The sequence below is a fragment of the Papio anubis genome, chromosome 13 (genome assembly GCF_008728515.1).
Source record: "Papio anubis isolate 15944 chromosome 13, Panubis1.0, whole genome shotgun sequence".
NCBI classification, from domain to species: Eukaryota; Metazoa; Chordata; class Mammalia; order Primates; family Cercopithecidae; genus Papio; species Papio anubis.
Window position 1 is genome coordinate 90,286,839 of NC_044988.1, and position 22,980 is coordinate 90,309,818.

The window sequence follows — 22,980 nt, forward strand, 5'->3', positions numbered from 1 at the left end:
TATTTTTAGTAGAGATGGGGTTTCACCATGTTGGCCAGGCTGGTCTCGAACTCCTCACCTCAGGTGATCCACCCACCTCGGCCTCCCAAAATGCTGGGATTACAGGCGTGAGCCACCGCGCCAGGCAGATCATGGATCCTTTTGAGACAGTGATTAAAGTATGGGTCTTCTCTCCAGAAAAAAAGAAACACAATTGCATCAATAAACAAAACAGCATGAAATTTCAAGGGTTTCTCAGAACCTCTGAAGCCCATGTAAACTGACACCTCTCTTGAATAAGAAATATTATCCTATCCACTGAATAGAAGTTTTCTTGCCATACTTCAACAAATAAGTTCACATACAAACTCTTGTATTGTCAACTACCTTTTGTACATAAACCATCACTTACTGAGCACCCACAATGTACCAGCAACATGCCAGATGCCAGAGGCAGAAGAATAAATGCTACTGATTTCAAGGAATACAGAGTCCACTGGGAAAGGCACAAACTAACAAGTATTTATAATAAAATATGTGCAGTAGTAGAAGTATTCATTAGGCAAAATGGAGGTACAAATTTAAGAATTGATAAACTTTTCTTTATCAAAGGTTTGCAAAGAATGAATGAGCATTCTCAAGGATATTATAAGTAGGGGAAGCAGTACCGGCAAAGGGAGGAAGACATCATATAACCTGGCATATATAGGAAATTGCAGGAGTTTAACATGGTTAAATTGGAACAGTAATTAACACTGGAAGAGCTGAGACTTTTCCTTCCTTGGGTCAAAGACTAAAAGAACCAATACTGACATATACAATTTTAGCAGTTTGTCTGACAACACAAAGGAAACCACAAAAGAAGATTTCCTCCCAAACACTTCTTTTATTACCCAAACCTACTCTTATTACATACAAAGAAAACATTTTGCCTGTTTTCTTTTGCAACTGTTTGAAGTGCAGTGTTCCATTCAACAGACAAGGTTTAAAATCTACTTATTATTAATACAAACAAGCAGCACATTGTGAATTTAACATTGTCTGATGGCTTTCATTTTGTACACAGAAGTACTAGAAAGCCTGTACAATTACTACAATAATTCCTCATAAAATTGCCTTGAAAGACTAACTTATAGGTAAAACTACAATTTTAACATTGATTTAGATAGAATGTTGATTTTCAGCCTGTCAATTAACACTCCTAATGCTATCATCTCATGAAAAACATTGTTTTTAATTCAGCTTAACTTTTAAAATATAAGTAAGCACACTGTTACTCTGAAGTTACTGACTTAATTATAATGGAGCATGTGGAACTTTAAAAAACATAGGTGTCTTATACGCCTATGGAAAATGAATACAACCAGTTTTGATAATGCAACCTTGCAAATGTCTTTACTTGTTTGTATATATATATACTTTCTCTTGAAAATGTAATTTGATTAGATTTCTGCCATGCTTATTCTTTTCCCTTAATAACCAATTCATATACATCACAGAACCACATGTATAAACATAAGGTGTTATTATAAAGTAATAAAACCTGTTTTCTTGTGTGGCTAGAAAAGAAAGAAAATATAAGAGTTTAAAAATTTAAATGTCAACCAACTGAAGTTGAACAAAACAATTTAAGTTTATAAAGCTCGCAGCACAAAGAACTGCCTGACTTGTTTTTTCTTTTTTTTTTTCAAATAAAGGAATCTCTCAGATGGCATCCCATTAAACACTATCTAGCTTTGTCAAAATAAAGGTTCTTCAAGAGTAGCTTAAAATATTAAAAAGATGTACTCTTATTACAAGTTACCTAATAAATATGTAGAATATGGTTTCTCTTCAGATTTCTACCAAAGAAAGGAAATTCTTCATATGTGTGACAAAGAAATCCAAAGTGAGCAAGTTTTCTCTATAAAATCCAATGGATCTCAGAGGGAACACGCAAAAGCACAAACAAAAATGTATGTTAATATATTTTCTTCTTAGGTTTTGTTTTGTTTTCCTCTAAGAGAAGGAATCTTCTTCATGGATTTTTTTTTCCCCCAAGTAGAAAACATTCTTTAAATGAACTTAAACAAAATGCATGGCCAATAAATGAAGGGTTCAAAGATTTTTATGAAGTGGGCTGAAAATAAATGATCCTTGGCATGTATTTGAAGATATCAAACAACTCTGACCACAAAAAAAAGTAAACAACAAATCTACAATAGGTACAAATTATATACATTTATTTTTAATAATTTTAAATAACACTCTTGTATAAATTCTTTCATATATTCAAATCATACACAAATTTAGAAATGCATGATGAAGCCTAGTACAGCATATGTATGAGACACGTTTTTAAAGTTTGTGTTAGAATTTTAGTGACATAAATACAAGTTTAATGTTTCAGAAACATTCCCTAATTTCTCGGGCTATAATTTAATGTATTATAGAGTGCTTATGCCTAGCATTACAACTTGACTTTAAATCATTTAGCTTTTGGACTTAGATCTGAAGCCCTGGGCTCACTTTCTAGGGCTGCTGCTGCAGTTATTGCGTATGCATAAGTAACAAGAAAGATTCCCATATTGCCTTTGAGCAAACATCATTCAACCACTGACATTTTAATGATCCATAACCTTTAGTCCGTTTGCTATTATTTGACTTCTTCAGATGTATAAGTGTATTCTTCCTGCCTTTCCCTTTGGCATAGACACTGGCTCAGGGTTAAACAGAAAAATGCACTAACCTTCCCTTACTCCCCCGCACACACCAAATTCATTTAAGCTCCCAAACTCCTTACTATCAAGAAGAGTATAACAGACCAAAGATTCTTTGTGGATGAAGCCAGAAATGCTTTTCTTGCTGTAATACGTTACGCTGGGTTGCCTTTTACTTCTCTGAACTTTTTGTCAGAGATCTTGCCTTGAGCTGTGGAAATTCAATTCCTACCCACCTAGCCCAAAATATAAGAACCAGGTATGTTCATTTTAAGTGGTGTTACGTTCACCAAGCGTCCTAAAAAGTGTAGGACAAAAGTGAATGATCTAATAACCCTGTTCCAATCAAAGCTGTCAAGAGGATTCTCTACTCCCAAAACAGCACTTAAAGGGCTAAAGATCCTGATGGCACTCAGCTGACCAAAATAAACTAGTAGGTCAGTGAGTATTGCTTTAATGGTCAATTTACCTGGGAATATTGGCGCTAGAGAATAGTGATATAATTTGAGGTGTCTACAAATGTTGTCTAAAAAACCTCTCTCCTCTCATCCCATGTTTCATCCGTTCTCTACTCTTAAAATCTAGGTATCACTGGGAAGAGTAATGCACTAGGCCCACAGGACCTTAGTATTAATATAAATGAGCTTTAGTTTTCAAGTGTCATTTTTTTCTCTGTAACTGCAGAAATTCCATTAATAAAAGAACCCTGGGGGACAGAGGGTACAGGGAGTGAGAGGGGAGTAAGGGAGGACAAGGACATACTTAACACTACGTACGGCACCTAACCATCAGAAATGCATAGGCATTAATGAAGATAAAAGCATCGCTTAATGGCAGTATCTGTAATTTCCAAATAAGATTCACATCAGTGCTATCTTATTTAAAAATAAACACATTTCCAATCCTTACACAAACATTCTCCCAATATTAGGCTTTCTTTTTCTTTTTTCTTTTTTTTTTTTTTTTTGAGATGGTGTCTTGCTCTGTCGCCCAGGCTGGAATGAAATGGCACCGTCTCGGCTCACTGTAACTTCTGCCTCCCGAGTTCAAGTGCTTCTCCTTCCTCAGCCTCCCGAGTAGCTGAGACTACAGGCACGCACCACCACACCCAGCTAATTTTTGTATTTTTAGTAGAGACGGGATTTCGCCATGTTGACCAGGCTCGTCTCGAACTCCTGACCTCGTGATCCACCCGCCTCAGCCTACCAAAGTGCTGGGATCACAGGCGTGAGCCACTGCACCTGGCCCAATATTAGGCTTTCTGAAGGACAGATGGCATCCTGCTGCTGGATGCCACAGTTTATGGGGCTCATGCCTTTAGAGGAAAGAACATTGTGCGGTGCATCCCATACTAGTTTCCTAGACTGATTTCAGTGGTAGATCATTTCGTGATTGGTTTATATTTTAAAGCAAATTATTTCCAGAAGCAAAAAGCTGGAGACATTAGAGGATATTATTTAAAACAAATGTTAAGACTTTTTTCCCTTTGAGAAAAATTATAACCATAACCTAGGAGCCATTAACAAATATTTAAAGGTAAACTTCCTTTGTGATTCAATTTTTCAATACTTTTTAAGGTCTGTTTCAAGGAATTTCTACATGGTCAAAATCCTCTTAGATTCCAACAAACCTCTTTTCTCTATTGGTTTAACTTCTGTTTAATAAATGTTCACTTCTCACTACCTTTAATCCTGACCTTTTTTGGGGGGTGGGGGGCGGTGTAACTGGGAGAAAGTCGGGTATGCCATTTTGCATAATTTCTTAGAATTGTGCAGTCTGTACACACATATGCAGCAACTGCTAGGGAAAGCAAGTTTTCCCTCCCTGCGTGAAAGATGAGTTCACCTTAATGAAGCACAAAACTGGCAGTTTTGTTTTCTAATCACTAACACTAGCTTCAGATAGTAAATCTTCCTGTGTTCATTTCGCTAAGTGCTTCATGGTTGTATGGCCCTGGATTGCTCCTGATATTTAAAAAAAATAAAAAACATCCACAAGTAGAACTCTTCCTCCTAGCTTTCTTGTGTCCATGGCTAGGCAATTTCTGCATATAGTTGAAAAAACATATGCTTTAGAGTTAGAAGCCCTGATTCCAAGCCTAATAATGACACACATTGTATAGCCTTGAACAAGACATTTAGCTCCTCTGTGCCTCAGTCTTTTCATCTATAAAATGGGGAGAACAATTACTTCCTCAGGGGGCTATGGTGTGGAAGAGAGGACACACATATGGAAAAGTGCTTTGCAAACTACAAAGGGCTATAGAAAAACTAAATAATTTTCATATAATGTAATATAATGTAACCTCTATTCTTCTGAGCAATGACCAAATATGCAAAGCACCCTCAGATTACCAGAAGTAGATTATCTGCTTGTACTCCCTCCAGAACATCATCTCCAAACCCTGAGAACAACTTAGGGGTCTCCTATAAAGGGATGACCAAGTTCTAGTTTTTTCTCTAGGGAAGTTAGGCAAAGGGGTCAGCTTGGATTTCCTAGGTCTAATCTAATAAGTTTTTATTTTTTTTTCTAACCACTTCACAGTTCACTGTTCCTCCTAATAAGTTATATTTGACTTCTGACCACCTTTCCCACCCACCTTGCTTAACCCAAAATGTCAATATCATAATAAATGAGAGCAACAGTAGTTAGCCTCTAGGAAAAAACTGCATCAAAAAGCAAGAACTAACTATACACACCCATCTACAAAGCTACCCACTAACCAGACAGGAAGACGATGGGAGAACTATAGCACTGCAGGGAGATGGCACATACCCCATGGCAAATGAGTGACAGGCTATGTTCACATTTAGGAGATTTTTTATTTGGGGTGAGGGAGAGATTATAAATATTTCACAGGCATGAAAACTACAGATCCCAAGTAATATGATGGCTTTTCTCTTGGAACTAAAATATTTCTATCCTTTGGAAGACTATCTTTTACATTCAAGAAAAACATTTTTTAATGAGGATATGTTTTATATTAATCTATGTAAAATATATAGGGTAGCTAGTGTCTACTTAGATTAATGTTTTTGGAGAATGCATCCTATGTCCCAGCTTAATGATTATTGACTTCAAAATCTATTGCTTGAATCATAGTAAGTCAAAGAGCATGTAACTCTACTTTTAGACTGAGAAAGGAAAGAAAGATTAGAAACATTCAACCTCTTATAAATTTCAGCAATGTCCTCAAGAGGGACTAAAAATGACTGATGCTCACCAGAGTCCCAGCTCTAGCAATATTGCCATCTATTTTACAGTATTTTAAGCAATCCCCATATTTTTCTTTTTACAACACCATTAACTGCTGTACAAATAAATTCCAGATGATAAAATATGACATGATTTTTTTTTTACAAATAGATACAAATACAATGTTGACCAGATATGCTACATTAACTATGTACACCTTATTTCTCTAGAGGCAGGAATATTCCTTACTTTTAGACAATTGATCATTTACACTGAGACCCTGAGGAGGACCATCAGCCTCCTGCTCCCCAATGCTGCCTTCCTCCATTAGAAGCTTATCCTGTGCTTTCATCTCATCACTGAGCAAGAATCCTAGGAGGAAAAAACCAAGCCCTTCTGAAGATCTTGGGACTTTTCTATCCCTCTTCTAGAAACTATCAAGATTATTTATTGTGATACAGCCTAGAAACCAGCTTTTCCTCAATGATGTCCTTTTGTATAGTAAAATGAATATAATCCCTGACACTGTTTTTAAAAAAATGTTTCAGGAATGGAGATGAAGTCTTCCAGCAGTCTTTTCCCCCTCCACATCCATCATCTTGTTACCACTGGCTTGGTGAACACTTTCCCAGGAGTCTATCTGGAGGTCAAAGTGGTTTGGGGCTGCACAATGGGGTTTAGCCTTTCCATACTCCCACGTGGTTTAGTACAAAAATATACTTTACTTCAAGTCCTAATGACAATGAACACTTCAGATCTTCATGGGAAAACTAAGAGCAATAGATAGGCTAAGCGCATTACAAATTTGTACCTGAAAATTTCAGATGCACTATTTGCCTTTGCTTTCTCAGCAAACTCTAGCCAGGCTTTGTCTGGCCCAGGGGCTGATGCTTATAAGCACTGTGGTTTAACAATTCAGGAGAATATTTCTAGCTCCTTAGGCTTTGTAGTTATGTATGGGAGTCGTCAGGGTCAGTTGCCCATTGGGAGCCACTTCATTGCCATCATCTTCCAACAATCCCGAAACATCTGCATTGGGAATGCTGTCATGGTAGCTGCTGAAACTGATATTGTCTTCTTTCAGCTCGATGGTCCAAAAGGGGGCATTGAGTTTCCGGTTTTGGTACTCACGGTACATATATACAGCCCCCACAAATCCCATTAGCAGCACCACAACAATGATGATGACTGTCAAAATGATGATGTTAAACTGGGTCCATGATACATCAGCTAAAGCTGAAGTGCTGTTTTCAGAAGTGCTTACTGAAAAGACAGTCTGCAGGGTTGTAGGGGTAAAAGTACTATTTATAACAGGGGTGGGCACTGATGTGGTCAAAGAGGCATTGGAAACCAAAATGGTAGAACCTTCAGGTGTTGGAACAATAACTTCTGAAAATAAAAACAGAGAATGAAATGTAAAAGACAAAATTATCTAGTTTTGAGAAACAATAAAAGAAATACACATGGGAGTGAATGTTGATGTAGGATGTTGACATGATATTCTGCTTTAAGATAATGCAAGTTAAAAATAATTTTTAAAGAAATATAGTGATAAGGGTAAGAATCAGGGTCTATAAAGCTAGATTATTACATCTATGGCTGTTTTCCAATATGTATAATATCTACATTAAAATCTTTGAGTCGGGTGTGGTGGCTCACACCTGTAATCCCAGCACTTTAGGAGGCCGAGGCGGATGGATCACGAGTTCAGGAGTTCAAGACCAGCCTGGCCAAGATGGTGAAACTCTGTCTCTACTGAAAATACAAAAATTAGCTGGGCGTGGTGGCGGGCACCTGTAATCCCAGCTATTCAAGAGGCTGAGGCAGAGAATTTTTTGAACCCGGGAGGCGGAGGTTGCAGTGAGCTGAGATTGTGCCACTGCACTCCAGCCTGGGTGACAGAGCAAGACTCTGTCTCAAAAAAAAAAAAAAAAAATTGGGAAAATTCCAGTGGAGTTGTCCATTCTTATTTACTCTTAGATAAAATCATACAAATTCCTGCAAAGGCAGTAAATTTGTCACTACTGAGTTCTAAATCACATAGTTAAAAGTGACAGGGGTATATGGCAATCATTTGAACAAAAATAAGTCTAACAAGTCTGATGGCATTTCATAAAGGTAAAATAATTATCTGCAAAGGAGGTGTAGGCAAAACTGTACCTCGAGTTATGTCTGAAAAACAAATTTTAAATGTCCGAGGCTGACGTCAGCCAAGAGAGAAAACAGCTTTCCTTAATGCCATGTGTAGGAATTCTTCCTTTGTGTAAATTACAACTACTTTATAATTTAGGTACTATACTTTGTATGTCTAATGGCAGCATAGTTTGGTGGAAAGACTAAAGGCTTTGGAATCAAATAGAAGTGTGTGGCTATAGATAAGTAAATTTTTTTAAAGCTCAATTTCCTTATCTGTAAAATGTGAATAACATCAACTTTGCAGAGTTCTTGGGAAGGATTAAATGAAATAATGTACCACACGCATTATCACATTTAATGCTTGGCATATAGCAGGTACTCAATAAAATTATTACTATTATTATTATAATTCTTCACCACAAAAGCCATATCAACTTATTCTAAAAAGAGGCAAAGTTTGTACATATTACTTAATAGCTAATAAGAAAAATCATCAGTCCTGTCAGTTAAGTATGGACAAAGTGTGCCTCCCAAATAGGTAACAGAACTGAGTAGTGGGATCTCTAGCTAGTAATAGGGTTCAATCTGAATCTTTTTGTCTTAATCACAACAGTATCAAGATATCAAGAAAATGGCAGAAAGATGGCACTTGCCACAGACCAACTGCTCATCAGCCTCGTGTTCACAATGTTAGAATATCAAAGAGTGGTTTGTAGAACAGCATGGTCCAATCTCTCTGTGACCTAATAAACCCTCAATATCCCTAACTTATCCTGAATTTATAATCATTAATTTTTAAAATTAATCTTTACTGAGCTTTCCAGTAAGAAATATTTTGCCATGTGAATAAGTTTGCTTTTAAAAATCAAAAGGAATATTATTATTTCCTCCTTTGTACATGGGGGAAACTTAGGCCCAAAGTTAGGACAGATGCTAGAATGAACTCCAGCTTCTCAGCTAGAACTTCTAACCAGATTAGATGTCCCTACTTCAAAAGACCTTTGATGATCCCTCAAAGTGATGAGAATAAAGGAAGCAAAGAATAAAAGAAATGATAGGATTCTTAAATTATTAACATAAAAATAAAAATAGATGAAGAGAAAAATGTGAGAACATTTTGTCTCACTCTCACAACGACTTTGTCTTGGTCCTCAAATTTCTGGAGTTGACTGTGGAGTGTCAGAAGAGCAGCAGGAATGGAAAGAAACCTCTTTAGGCAAATATCTATCAAAATCTATTTCCAAAACCTCCTCTGGTAGGGTTGGAAGGTTTTACAAAGCCTTCCATTTTTCACTGCTGAAATTTTCACTGCTAGGTTTAGATATTAAATTTACAATCACTTAGGTGAAGTTTTACCTTTCTTGATGCAATTTCCCTCGAGGTCTTGAACATAACCTTCTAGGCAGTTCTCACACCAAAACCCAGTGGTGTTATGGAGGCAGTTGATGCACTCACCACTCTCAGGCTTACAAATCTTTGGAGTTTTAACTGGGTCCACATGGCCGTGACATTGGCACTTTCTACAGATGCTGTCAAAATTGTAATAACCATTTTCACATTTATTGCAGTTCGGGCCCATGTAACCATCTTTACACTGGTCACATTCAGGTTCCAATTCACTTGATTCTAAAAGAGAGAATGCCAGAATAGTTTAGTACAGTCGGAAGCTACAATTAAAAATGCAAAACAACAACTAGTCCTTAGAAAGATTTATAACCCCAGAACTTTGGAGGCCAAGTGGAAGGATTGCTTGAGCCCAGGAGTTTGAGACCAGCCTGGGCAACATAGTGAGACCCTGTCTCTAATTTTTATAAAAAGTTTTATAAACCTTCCCTACTGTCTCCTCTCTAGAGACATATAATAATCTCTATTAATTAATTAAACTAAGAATCTATAATCTATTTACTAATTTTCCAGCTTATTGTAGGAATGATGGGGCCATTCAGAGAACCTATTCAGGTAGAGAGCAAAACAAATAGGCTTACAAAAGAAGTCTGACTGATTATGATGAGTTGGCACTCTCATAACTGTGTTATTCCCTTCTTTTTATAGATGACAGATTGGATAAAATATTGTTTTAACAAAAACTTCCTCCATCCCTCTCATACTTAAATGTTGGTACTCTGCAGACTTCTACTCTTAGTTTCTTTCTCTTCTCTGCTCATTTTCCATGGGTGGACTCATCCACTGACATCATTAACAATTCCAACATGTGTATCTCTAGTCTATATCTCTGTCCTAAATTCCAAACTATATACTAACTTCCTGTACACCTGGATCCACAAACAGCTCAAACTTAACATGTACAACACTGTCCTCAGTATCTTCCCTTCCTGAGTCCTGTCTTCCTCCAATGTCCCCTATATCTCAGTGAATGGTACCAACATCTACCCACTTGCATAAGCCAAAACACTGAGAATCATCTCTCAATCCTCCTTCTCCCTGTGTCCCTTCTAAGCAGTTATCAATTCATATCAATTGTACCTGATTAAAGTCTTTCCAATCCACAGATGTCTCTTTTCATTCCCACTGGAGTGATCTTAGATTAAGCCTTCATCATTTCTCACCTAAATTATTGTAGCTACTTCCTCATGGTTCTTTTTATCACAATGCACCCCTACATTCACTTTGAACTTCAAAGTAAATAAGAACATTTTACTTCTCTAGAGAAATCTCTTCAATGGCTCCCTGACTCCTTCAGGATTAAGTGAAAATGTAATAGAATTTTTAGTACCTTTCATAATCTGACCTCTGCCTACTTCTCTCAACTTTTCTCTCTTCACTTCACACTCCACCACCCCCTAAGGTTCAGGCACATTAAATGGCTTAAGAGAACTCCCAAAAACTGCCTGCTTTCTTTTCTCTGAGATTTTGTACATACTGCTTTCTCTGCATGGGACATCCTCTTGTCTATTTCTAGTTCAGTTAGCAAATTCAATCTGTAGAAATTAACTCAGATATTATTTCTTCTCAGAAGCACAAAAGTTTTCCTTGATTTCCTCAGTTTGGGATAGGGTTAGTCTATGCTTAACTGTAACACATGTCATTTGAAATTGTAATTACCTAATTACTTGTGTGTCTCTTCCATTAAACTATGAGCTACTTGATATTTTTCTGTCTTTATTGCTAATGTTTAGCACAGTGCCTAAAACACAGCATGTGTTCAATATATATATACTGAGTAATTTCACCTTAGGCAGTAGGACATAACAACTCATACCTATCTGCTTCTTTTTAATTCTTTATAGGATTTCAATTCTGGATTCTTCATTATATTTAATAAATAATTTTTAATAATGAACAAATCATCTTTTAAATCTGCTAGATAGATCTTTTCTTAGAATTTACTATTATAATTACACTAACAGGATCACTCTGTTATCTAAACACAGACTAATGTTATTATAGCAGGAATACTTTACAGTGGTCATAGAACTTGTGGCAATGAATCATATTTCTGATGCTCTTTATGAAAAATAAATTCCTTTCATCTTTCACTTTTACTTTTTAAAATGGCTTTGAGATATAATTTATATACTGTAACATTCATTAAAAGCATACAATTCAATGGTTTGTATATTCCCAGAGTGTGCAATTGATAAAGAATTCTAACTTACCACTTACAATCCTAGTTGGTAGTGTGACCTCAAGTAAGTTACTAAACTCTGAGCCTCAGCTTTCCATATTTCAAATAAGGGAATTAAACCAGAAATACTTAGGTTACTTTTAGCAATAAAAGGTGGCAGCTGAATTATTCATAACCCATGCAAACAACAATATACAGGAAAAAAATAATTAGTGAAAAGGCATATACTCCTTGTTCTCAATGAAGTTATAGCTTACAACAGTACCATATTTTACAGCATTTTTGTACTTCAACAACTATAGCAACAATAACTAATCTAAAGAATTCCTGATGAAGTAGATTGAAGGACTGAAATTAAGGTTTGTGAAAGTCTTTCATGCCTGTCATGGGCAGACCAACTGGACCTCAAACATGACATTCAATGTGCCTGCCTCATGTTTCACTCCTTCTGTCTTATACTTTGTTTCTGCCATTCCTAAGTAGTTTCTTGATCAAATCGGCTGTTTTAAGATTTCTGTACCATTGTTCCTATTGATCTTTTTATCTGAAATGACCTTCCTTCTCCTGTCTACCTGCTAAATGCAGACTCCCATCACAAGACTCAGCTTTTATGTCACATCCTCCCTGAAGCCATTGCTGATATTCCCCCACTTCAGGTAAAGTAATTATTCCCTCTTGGTGCATCCACTGTACATAAATGCATGATATTGCACTGCAGTACGAGAGTTTGAGGGAGAGGATAATTTCCTACTGGGAGATACAGAAAAGTTTTTATGAAGCAGGTAACATTTGAACTGGGCCTTGCTGGGAAGGTCACCAAAAAGCAAGCAAAAAATTAAACTACAAAATAGAAAAAATATTTATAAATCATATATCTGTTAAGGGACTTGTATCCAGAACATATAAAGAATTATTTCAACTCAATGATAACAAGATAAGTAATCCAAACTTTAAATGGGCAAAGGATCTGAACAGACATTTCTCTAAATATATAAATGACCAATAAGCACATAACTAGCCATCAGGAACATGCAACTTAAAATCACAGTGGAATATCACTTCATATCTACTAGAATGGCTATAATTATATAAAGGCAGATAGTAAGTGTTGGTGAAGCTGTGGAAAATCTGGAACCCACATACAGGGCTGGTAAGAATGAGAATGTAAAATGGTGTACTCATTTTGGAAAACAGCCTGACAGTTCCTCAAATGGATAAACATAGTTACTACATGACCCAGGAATTCCACTCCTAGGTATATACTGAAGATAAATGAAAATGTATGTACACACAAAAACCTGTATACAAATGTTCACAGCAGCATTATTTGTAATAGCCAGAAATTGGAAACAACACGAATGTCTATCAATTGAAGAACACATAAATGAAATGGGGTATAACACAATAAAATATTATTTAGTAACAAAAAGGAATGAAGTATTGGACATGTTATAACATGAATGAACCGAAAATACTATGCTAAGTGAAAAAAGCCAGACACACAAGGCCATATATTGTATGACTTCACTTATATGAAATGTTCAGAATGGGCAAATCCATAGAGCAGAAAAAGCAGGTTACTGGTTGCCTACGGCCAGACAAAAAGGGAGTAATTGCTAATGATTATAGGATTGTTTTTTAGGTCCTTTTGATGGGGGAGGTGATGAAAATTTCTAAAATTGATTGTGGTCATGGTTGCACAACTTTGAGACTATGTACTAAAAAAACTGAATTTTGCATCTTAAATTGTATGAAATGTGAATTATAGCTCAAGAAAGCTATTATTTAAACAGACAGGGAGAAAGAAAGGAAGGGAGGAAAGAATTCAAACCAGCACCACCCAGCTAAGCTGCTTTGAAAGTCCTAGTGAAAATATGTGAAATAATGAATGCTTATTGTTTTAAGTCACTAAATTTTAAGGTAATTGGTTATTTAGCAATAGATAACTAATACATACATCAGTATTAAATGATTCAACTATATTTATTAGATTGCCATATATACGCAATTAGTCAACATTATTTGGTATCTAGGAGAAACTAATTAGTAAATATTACCTTGAAATAGGTGAGCAAAAGTTGCTCAGTCTTGAAGTTCCTGTATTAACTCATTGTGCAGGTTTTTAGACACTTTAAGTCTCATTCACATATATATATTTGAATTAGATTATAAATTCCTGGAAAGGAAAACTTTTGCTGTTTTTTTAACTCCCTTTCACCTATGGCATCCAGAACTTTATTCATTAATGCAATTTATACCTATTGATAACTGATTCACTGATTTTTTTTTCCCCTCTAAAATGAAGAGTTAGAGAAAAGCCTTACTTATAGAGCAGCTGCCTGTAGATGTCACTGCTGAACAAGGGCAGCGAAGACATTCTTTAGTGGCATCAGGACTCTGATAAAATCCTTCTTTACACTCTTCACAGTGATTTCCTTTGCTATTCTGGCAGTTTAAACAAGCACCTAAAAGAAGTAAATTAATTTTAAAAGTTAAAGATTTACCTTGAAAGCCAAGTAACTTTCAAAAATCATGCCTGCAACAAAAAGATCATAAGAAAAAGAAAAACTAATAGGGGTTGATAGAGTTAATTTCTACCCCACCTGATTTCTATACTGCCCATGCCTCTGAATTGTGTCCCCTACTAGTTTGTAAACTCCTTAGGAAAAGGTGAGATACAGGATTAGTGGCTCAGCAAACCCTTGCTGGTTGATCTGATTATACACCAAAAGTAGGCCAAGTATACACCAAGGAAAAAATAAAAACAATCCAAATACATATTAATAGAAGAAACTGTGGCATTTTCATAAGTGAACTAATCATACATGCATGAACATGCATAAATCTTTTTTTTTTTTTTTTAAGAGATGGGGCCTCCCAAGTGGCTGGGACTATAGGAGCATGCCATTACACCCGGCTAATTTTTAAATTATTTGTAGAAACAGGATTTCACTGTGTTCTCCAGGCTGATACTGAACTCCCAGCCTCCAATGCTTCTCCTGCCATCAGCCTCCCAAAGTTTTGGGATTACAGGCGTGAGCCATTAGATTAGCCACCCAGCTTAAATCTTATAAAGAATGTAGGCTGAAAAGCAAATTGGAGAATAACACATACAGAAAGAGAATACTTATTAAAATTTAAAAACCACACTAAGCACGCTAAGCAAATGGATACTAACCAGATGGACATAAATATGAGTACACTAACCAGATGGACATAATATGAGGTAAAAATTCAAATGTGGATTGCCAGGGTATAGGGGAATTTTATACTCCACTTGTCTCTGTGGAGGGAGGGGGGTAAGACAGGACTAGGGAGGAAAAGAGGACCTCAACTTTATTTGAAATTTTCTATTTCAAAGATGTAACTATATACATATGTATATAAATATGAAGTAAAATGTCAAAATGTTAATCTTTATTATTAATAATTCTGGGTGTGAGTGCATAAGTATTTGCTATATTATTCTCCATAGCTTTATATATTTAAAAATTTAAAGTAAAAATAAAAACAATTAATAAAGAAAAGAAAAAAAAAGCGGCAAAGTTAGGTTTTGTAATAATACTCCCTTGGCACTCTATGAATAAGGATGTTCTACAGACATGGAAGCAGCATAACATTTGAAAACAGGAAATGAGAAAGTGTAGCATAATTTACATTCCTTCCTTATGGGGCCACCAAGATTCAAAGGGACACTTAGAACTACTACTATGGAAATTAGTGAGTAAACTCAACATAGAGATCTAGGAAGATAATGACATTTTACAAAGTAAACTAACTACAGTTCAATGCTAAAACTATTCATAAAGTCTTGATTTCTTTTCCTTACTAGTAGAAATATTTTTTAAAAAGGGAGAGAGAATAAGGCTGTGAAATAAAATGGTCTCACAACTGAAGCAAAACTTGAAAAAAACAAAATAATGAAAATGTCATCAACCTACATGTTAAAAATCTCAATTTTTTTTTTTTTTTTTTTTTGAGACGGAGCTCGCTCTGTGGCTCAGGTTAGAGTGCAGTGGCATGATTTCTGCTCACCGCTCACTGCAACCTCTGCCTTCAGGTTCAAGTGATTCTCCTGCCTCAACTTCCCGAGTACCTGGAATTACAGGAGTGTGTCACTACGCCCGGCTAATTTTTGTATTTTAGTAGAGGCAGGGTTTCACTATGTTGGCCAGGCTGGTCTCGAGCTTCTGACCTCAAGTGATGCATCCATGTAGGCTTCCCTAAGGGTAAATCTCAATTCTTAACTGACTACAGCAAAATTCCCCCAAAACTTCATGAATTTATTGTGAAAGATATCTTCAAAAGTTTGTTATATGAACACTTAACATTAAATCAAACTTGTATGTAAATATCATTGTTTTCAATCATGTAATTTTAAAGGCCTGATAGTGTTGATGATTTTTTCCCACATATAACAAAGTAGTATACACTCATGCTGTGGTAGACACTTTAGGTACTAGCTTCTTTCCAGATCTTCCTATATCATGATCTCTCTTTAGCTATGTATCTTTGTGACAATAAAAACAGCTGAAAAATACATACTAGGAAACTGGAGTTTTGCTCTAAAAATAAAACAATTTTAAAAGTTAAATTGTTCCTCAGGTTGGACACGTCAAAACCTGCATTATGTGTGAAATCTGTCTACCTACTCTCCCCCTATTAAAAATGTTCAATACAAAGAATTTTTAAGAGAAAAAGTTCTGATAAAGTGCTAAGCTTTAATATAAAAATACCTGGAAAAAAAAAAAAGCTAACAGTTCTGTAATAAAATTTGCATGTTCAAGGTAAGATGCAGTCCAATAATAAGTCCTTTGTGCATAACTGATGTGATAAGAAAAGGTCATGTTGCGACCCTTTATATATATATATAAAGGGTGTATATATATATATATATATATATATGCCAGGCCTGGTGGCTCATGCCTGTAATCCCAGCACTTTAGGAGGCCGAGGCAGGCGGATCACCTGAGGTCAGGAGTTCGAGACCAGCCTGACCAATATGGTGAAACCCTGTCTCTATTAAAAATACAAAATTAGTCAGGTGTGGTGGTACATGCCTGTAATCCCAGCTACTCAGAAGGATGAGACAGGAGAATCACTTGAACCTGGAAAGCAGAGGTTGCAATGAGCCGAGATTGCACAATTGCACTCCAGCCTGGGCAACAGAGTGAAACTCCTTCTCAAAAAAAAAAAAAAAAATATATATATATATATATATATGTATATAAATAAGTAACATACTTGTAACAGTTTACTCCTACAGTGCTACTGGGCTTACATGCTTATTATTTTGGGGCTTTTTACTATTCTAAATAAGACTCCACATGTCTGTGACTACCACAATATAATTCTACTCTCTTAAGCCATTTATACCAGAATATTTTTTCCAGAAGAATTTTTTATTTCTGTTTGTTTTTTGCCATACCCTGCAATGAGAAATCAATGAGTAAAAAAATAACCTTACATGGTAAACAATGCTATCTCAAAAGTAAAAATGAAAGCAAGTATAAGTATAAAATGTAGCCCAACACAGTGGCTCAAACCTGTAATCCCAGCACTTTAGGAGGTCAACACAGGTAGATCGCTTGAGCCCCGGAGTTTGGGACCACCCGGGCAACAGGGAAAAACCTTGTCTCTACAAAAAATACAAAAATTAGCTGGGTGTGGTGGTGCATGCCTGTAGTCCCAGCTGCTCGGGAGGCTGAGGTGGGAGGATCGCTTGAGTCTGGAAGGTTGAGGCTGTAGTGAGCTATGATCATGCTACTGCACTCCAGCCTGGGAAACAGAGTGAGACCCTGTCTCAGAAGAAAAATAAATAAATTTTAAAAAGGATAAAATTCATTGATTCTTAAATATTCATCACTGTTTACATTGCTTTACGGTGCATGTACCTTAAGTACAACTATAGAGAAAGAAAACTAATAAAGATAGACCAGCCATAAATAACCAAAGTGTTAACAACAGTTGTGAGAGGCAATAGCCCTTTCAGTGTTTTCCCCCTCTAGTCTTCAAATTATCTCTAGTATACATGCATCACTTTTATTTTTTGTTATCTTGATTTTTCTTATTGTAAAATAACACACTGTAAAATATATCACAAACACATTGTAAAATATTTCAAGAACTCAAGCAATTTGAAACACTTCCTATATATATTTAAGAATTATTTATTTTTACAATAAAAATAAAGACCATAACGTTTAAAACCTATATACGGTAGAAACTAATGATGTGAATTTGCTTTTTTAATAGCTTACAACTCCTCTGTGAGAGGCAACATAGCATTTAAAAAATGGTATGGGATTTAATGTCAAATTTGTGTTCCATTTCCAGCTGAATTTCTCACAAACTATGTTACCTCAAGCAAATCGCTTCTCTGATTTTCACTTTTCTAATCTATAAAATGGGATAATAATTCTTTGGCTAATGATTTAATATAATGTGAGCATTTCAAAGGGTGAAAGACTACTGCATAGGACAAAATGTTTTCTCTTTATGTCTTAATTTCCTCATCTGTAAATTTTAAAAGCTGAACTAGATGAAATCTAAGGTTTCCTTTAAATCTAAAATCTAAGGGCCTTCTTTTATGATCAATGATATATAAAAATAAGCTGAAGTTTAACATTGTTCATTGTGCTCTGCCTGGAACCCCCAAAATATAACAATACTGCCCTAAAACTCACATTCTCATTGCTGAAAGATGGCCAAAGGGTGGATCAAAAGAAAAAGGAATGTTTCCTGAAGATGATTTTTTTCATGCTCCTTGACTAAGCATCTCAAAAATCTTTGTAGAGATAACCAAGAAAATAACTAGTCAAAGAAAGGAATGTAGGGCTCCTTTCCAGCCAAATTCAGGGACAAAACATTGAAGACATACCTGCAAAAATTGTTACCTGCAAAAAGACCTTTCCTTATTCCTTTATTTATTTTACCATTTCATCATTTATATATAAACCTGTCGGAAATACAGTAATGTGCTTTGTCGTAGGAAGAAATGCCTTACCCTCTTTATAGAACAAAAGGCAAGCTTCAACCTGTCCAACTGAAAGAAGGCCACTATGAAGCCCAGCTTAACAAGGGAGAGAGTAATAGGACATAAGGTCAGAGAGAAACGCAGGACCCAGAAAATGTAAAACCAGATAGGCCACGGACAGATGTTTGAATTTTGTTTATTCCAAAAGGGATGAGAACCCATTGGAGGGTTTAAGCATGAAAATGACATGATCTGGTTTTACATTTTAAAAAGATTGCTCTGGTTGTTATATGGAGACTAACTGTGGTGGGGTGGGGATCAGGTAAGAGGGAGAGAAGAGAGGAGGCTGAAAGACCAGATGAGACTGCACCAAAGTAGTTCAAAGGGATGACAGTGGCTTGGTAAGGATGATGCAATAAAAGTCATGAGCAGTGGTCAGATTCAGAGTATGTTTTGAAGATAGGGCTGATGGAATATACTGATAAGCTGGATATTTGCAGTAAGAAAAAGGAGAAAAATCAAATATGACTACTAGGCTTTGGGACTCAGTAACTTGGTGAAATGGATAGAGCAGGCTTAACTTATAAAGTTGAAAAAAAGTTGTTTTGCATGTGTTAGGTTTATAATGCCAATTAAAACATTCAAGTGAAGATGTCAAGTGGATATTTGACTGTTGGATATTTGAGTGTGGCGATCAAGGGAGAAATGTAAATCTGATAATAAGCACATATATAGATGGCATTTAAATTAAATCCAGGGTTAAGGGAGAAAATGAGCTAAAACAAACAAACAAATACAAATTAAATCTAGGGGACTGAATGAGACCACTTAGGGAGAAAGTTTAAATGGCAAAGACAAACGTGACAAGCTCTGAGCCCTGAGGCACTCCAATGCTTGTAGTTGAACTGAGGAAGATGTAGTAGAACTAATAAGAAGGAAAAGCTGGTTAGGTAGCACAAAAACCAGGAAAGCATGATACCCTGAAGTAAGTATCACTGGGGAGTAGATTAGTCAACTCAGTCAAGCTACTCAGGTCAAGTTACTCATCACAGGACACTATGAATACATAAAGGTACACTGGATTTTCAAAGGAAGTATATTATATGAACATAAAGTTCCAGTTTTAAAAATAATATCCCCCTACCTCCATTTTAAGGGAAACATGCTTAATAAAGAAAATCTGGAAAAATACAGGAGTAGAAAGGGGTAAAAAATAATCCTAGGAAATCTCTCATTAAGATTTTTAGGCTGGGCTCCATGGCTCAAGCCTGTAATCCTAGGACTTTGGGAGGCTGAGATGGGTGAATCACCTAAGGTCAGGAGTTCAAGACCAGCCTGGCCACCATGGTGAAACCCCATGTCTACTAAAAATACAAAAATTAGCCAGGCATGTGATGGTGGGGGCCTGTAATCCCAGCTACTTGGGAGGCTGAAGCAGGAGAATCGTTTGAACCTGGGAGGCAGAGGTTGCAGTGAGCCAAGATCGTGCCATGCACTCTAGCCTGAGTGACAGAGCAAGACTCAGTCTCAAAAAAAGAAAGGAAAAAAAAAAAAAAAAAAAACACAGATTTTTAGTACTTCTCTTTGTAATCTTTCGTCATTTACAGGGGTTTGGCTTTTGTTTTTTAACTAGTCTAATTATATGGCATATGTCATTTTATACCTTGCTTCTTTTACTTTCTCATATTGCTATACATCATTCTCTAAAACATTTTATCAGCCAGGCACAGTGGCTCATACCTGTAACCCCACCACTTTAGGAGCCTGAGGCAGGCGGATCACCTGAGGTCAGGAGTTTGAGACCAGCCTGCCCAACATGGCAAAACCCCGTCTCTACTAAAAATACAAAAAAAATTAGCTGGGCATGATGGTGGGCGCCTGTAATCCCAGCTACTCAGGAGGCTGAGGCAGGAGAATCACTTGAACCCAGGAGGTGGAGGTTGCAGTGAGCCAAGATCGTATCATGCACTCCAGCCTAAGTGACAGAGCAACTGTACTCCAGCCTGGACAACAAGAGTGAAACTCCGTCTCAGAAAAAAACAAAATAAAACATTTTATCGAGAATGTAATAACAGTTACCATTTACTGATTACTTGTGATGCGTCAGACACTATATGAAGGCTCTACTAATGTACTGCATTTAATCTTCACAACAACCCACTAGGCAGTTACCGCTATTATATCAAATTTATAGGTGAAGAAACAGATTAAGTAACTTGCCCAATGTAAGATCAACATTTGGTTTTCTGTGTTTTTAATAACATACTGCCTAGATAACAGTATTTATTTCATACCCTATTGTGAGAAATTGGGGTGTCTAGCTTTTTAAAATTGTAACTACCACTTTGGTGAGCATCTTTGAACATAAGCTTCTTATGAATTTAGAATTCTTTCCTTAGAATAGATTCCTGGAAATAGAATTACCGGATCAAAGAAGAATTTTTAAGATTTCTAATACTTACTATCAAATTGCTTTCCAAAATGTTTATCCAAATATATTTTACCACAAAAAAAAAGAGTACTTTGAAAATCTACTTCAATCTAAAACAGAAGGAAGAGAAAAACAGTAGAGGGGGTGAAAATAGGACTGTAAAAACGTAGTAAGTGGCCACCAGAGGGCAACCTTATCACAGCACTGTTGAAAATAGACACTTGACAAGAGTGGTTTTATATAAAGCTTGTAATTTTAAATAAAGTATTTGCACTCCTTCATGTTGGATTCCACTTTTATTATAATTCCAAACAAAGAAACCATTTATTTCTCTCACTACTAGCTGCTTTTAGAAACCATAACCATGAAAAAGAATTATTTTGCCTTAAATTATCTCCAGATCAAGGACAGGTCAGCACTTACATGACAGCAAAGAGAGTGGCCTCATTGCTGTAAGAAAAATTAAAACTGAGAATCAGCAATGTAGACTGCTTTTTGGTACTGTAAAAGATCTAGGGAGTAATTTTAATCAGCTCAATATAATGAAATATTCCTATTGTTACCCAGTACTGAAAATCATTTTTCCTAGGCTGGGCACGGTGGCTCAAGCCTGTAATCCCAGCACTTTGGGAGGCCAAGACAGGCAGATCACGAGGTCAGGAGATCGAGACCATCCTGCCTAACCCAGTGAAACTCCGTCTCTACTAAAAAATACAAAAAACTAGCCGGGCTCGGTGGTGGGCGCCTGTAGTCCCAGCTACTCGGGAGGCTGAGGCAGAGAATGGCGTGAACTGGGAGGTAGAGCTTGCAGCACGGTGATCCGCCACTGCACTCCAGCCTGGGGACAGAGAGCGCAGACTCTGTCTCAAAAAAAAAAAAAAAAAAAAAAATATTTTTTCCTCTGTATGTCTTTCCATTCATCTGTTCATTTATTTGATAAAAATTTAGTGAGTGGTTACTATATGCTAAAGCTCCATGCTAGAGATTGTGTATACAATGGTGAAAAAAAAACTGTTCTTGCCCTCATGAGTGAGCCATATGTGACTCAGAACCACAAATAAACATATAATTACAAACTGTGAAAAGTGCTATGAAAAAAATACAAGTATATGTAAGAGCATATAATAGGGACATTACCATTAAGCCTAGAGCATCAGGAAATGCTTCCTGATGAAGTGGCCTTTAATTGATGACCCGAGGGAAGAATATGATTTAATAAGGCAGAGAGGTCAAGGATGGAGGTACAGGTGGATTAGAAAAACCATTCTTGGCAGAGGAAAGATCATATATGAGAACCCTGGAAGCAGGGAACATGCCTTGTTTTAGAAATCAGTGTGACTGGATCACAGATGTAAAGAAAAAGAACACCAGAAGATAAAACTGGCAAATAGGCAGGGACAAGATCACATAAAAGAAAAAAAAAAAAACAAAACACTTTCTTCTAAATCAATTCGTTTCACTATAGAGTATTTGAATGAAGAATAAACTTTCAACCGATTTTTCCAGGGTACTTTCAACTTCAAATATTTTGCCACCCTGTTCTCTTAAAAACACTTGTCAGACTAGTGTGTCCTGATTTTTTTGTTTGTTTGCTTGGGAAAAAAAAATGTTTCCAAGGAAGGACACTTAATCCTCACCTTTAGGAAAACTAAGATCAGAAGTTAATTGGTTTTAGTTTTTAATAGTTTGACTACGTTTGCCTAAATGTGGTTTTCTTTGTTTTTATACTGCTTAGGGTTTGCTGAGCTTTCTGAATCTGTGGGTTGATGCCTTTAATCAATTTGGAAAATTCCTGGCCATTTTCTCTTCAGATATTACTGTGACCCAATATCTCTTTCCTCTCTTTTTAGCTCTCCAATTACATTTATGCTAAACCTTTTGGCTGTGTCCCACATCTTCCCTGCTCTGTTCTTCCCATTATATTTTCTCGAAATGCTTCAGTTTGGATGTTTTTAACTGTACTGTATTCAAGTCTACT

The 22,980-nt window shown here is 36.3% G+C and overlaps 1 protein-coding gene across 2 annotated transcripts in view; it reads right to left on the reverse strand.

Moving 5' to 3' along the window:
• Nucleotides 1-845: 845 nt before the first annotated feature.
• Nucleotides 846-22,980, reverse strand: part of MEGF9 (multiple EGF like domains 9) — a 114,978-nt gene continuing 92,843 nt past the window's right edge. The window contains exons 4-6 of one of the 2 annotated variants that reach the window (XM_003911303.5): nucleotides 13,920-14,060; nucleotides 9,366-9,635; nucleotides 846-7,262 (exon numbers count right to left, since the gene is read on the reverse strand). In XM_003911303.5, the coding sequence (XP_003911352.2) occupies nucleotides 6,811-7,262; nucleotides 9,366-9,635; nucleotides 13,920-14,060 (863 nt within the window). In that variant the 3' untranslated portion in view covers nucleotides 846-6,810. The remainder of the gene's footprint in view (nucleotides 7,263-9,365; nucleotides 9,636-13,919; nucleotides 14,061-22,980) is intronic. The other variant, XM_021927211.2, reaches the window with a different exon arrangement.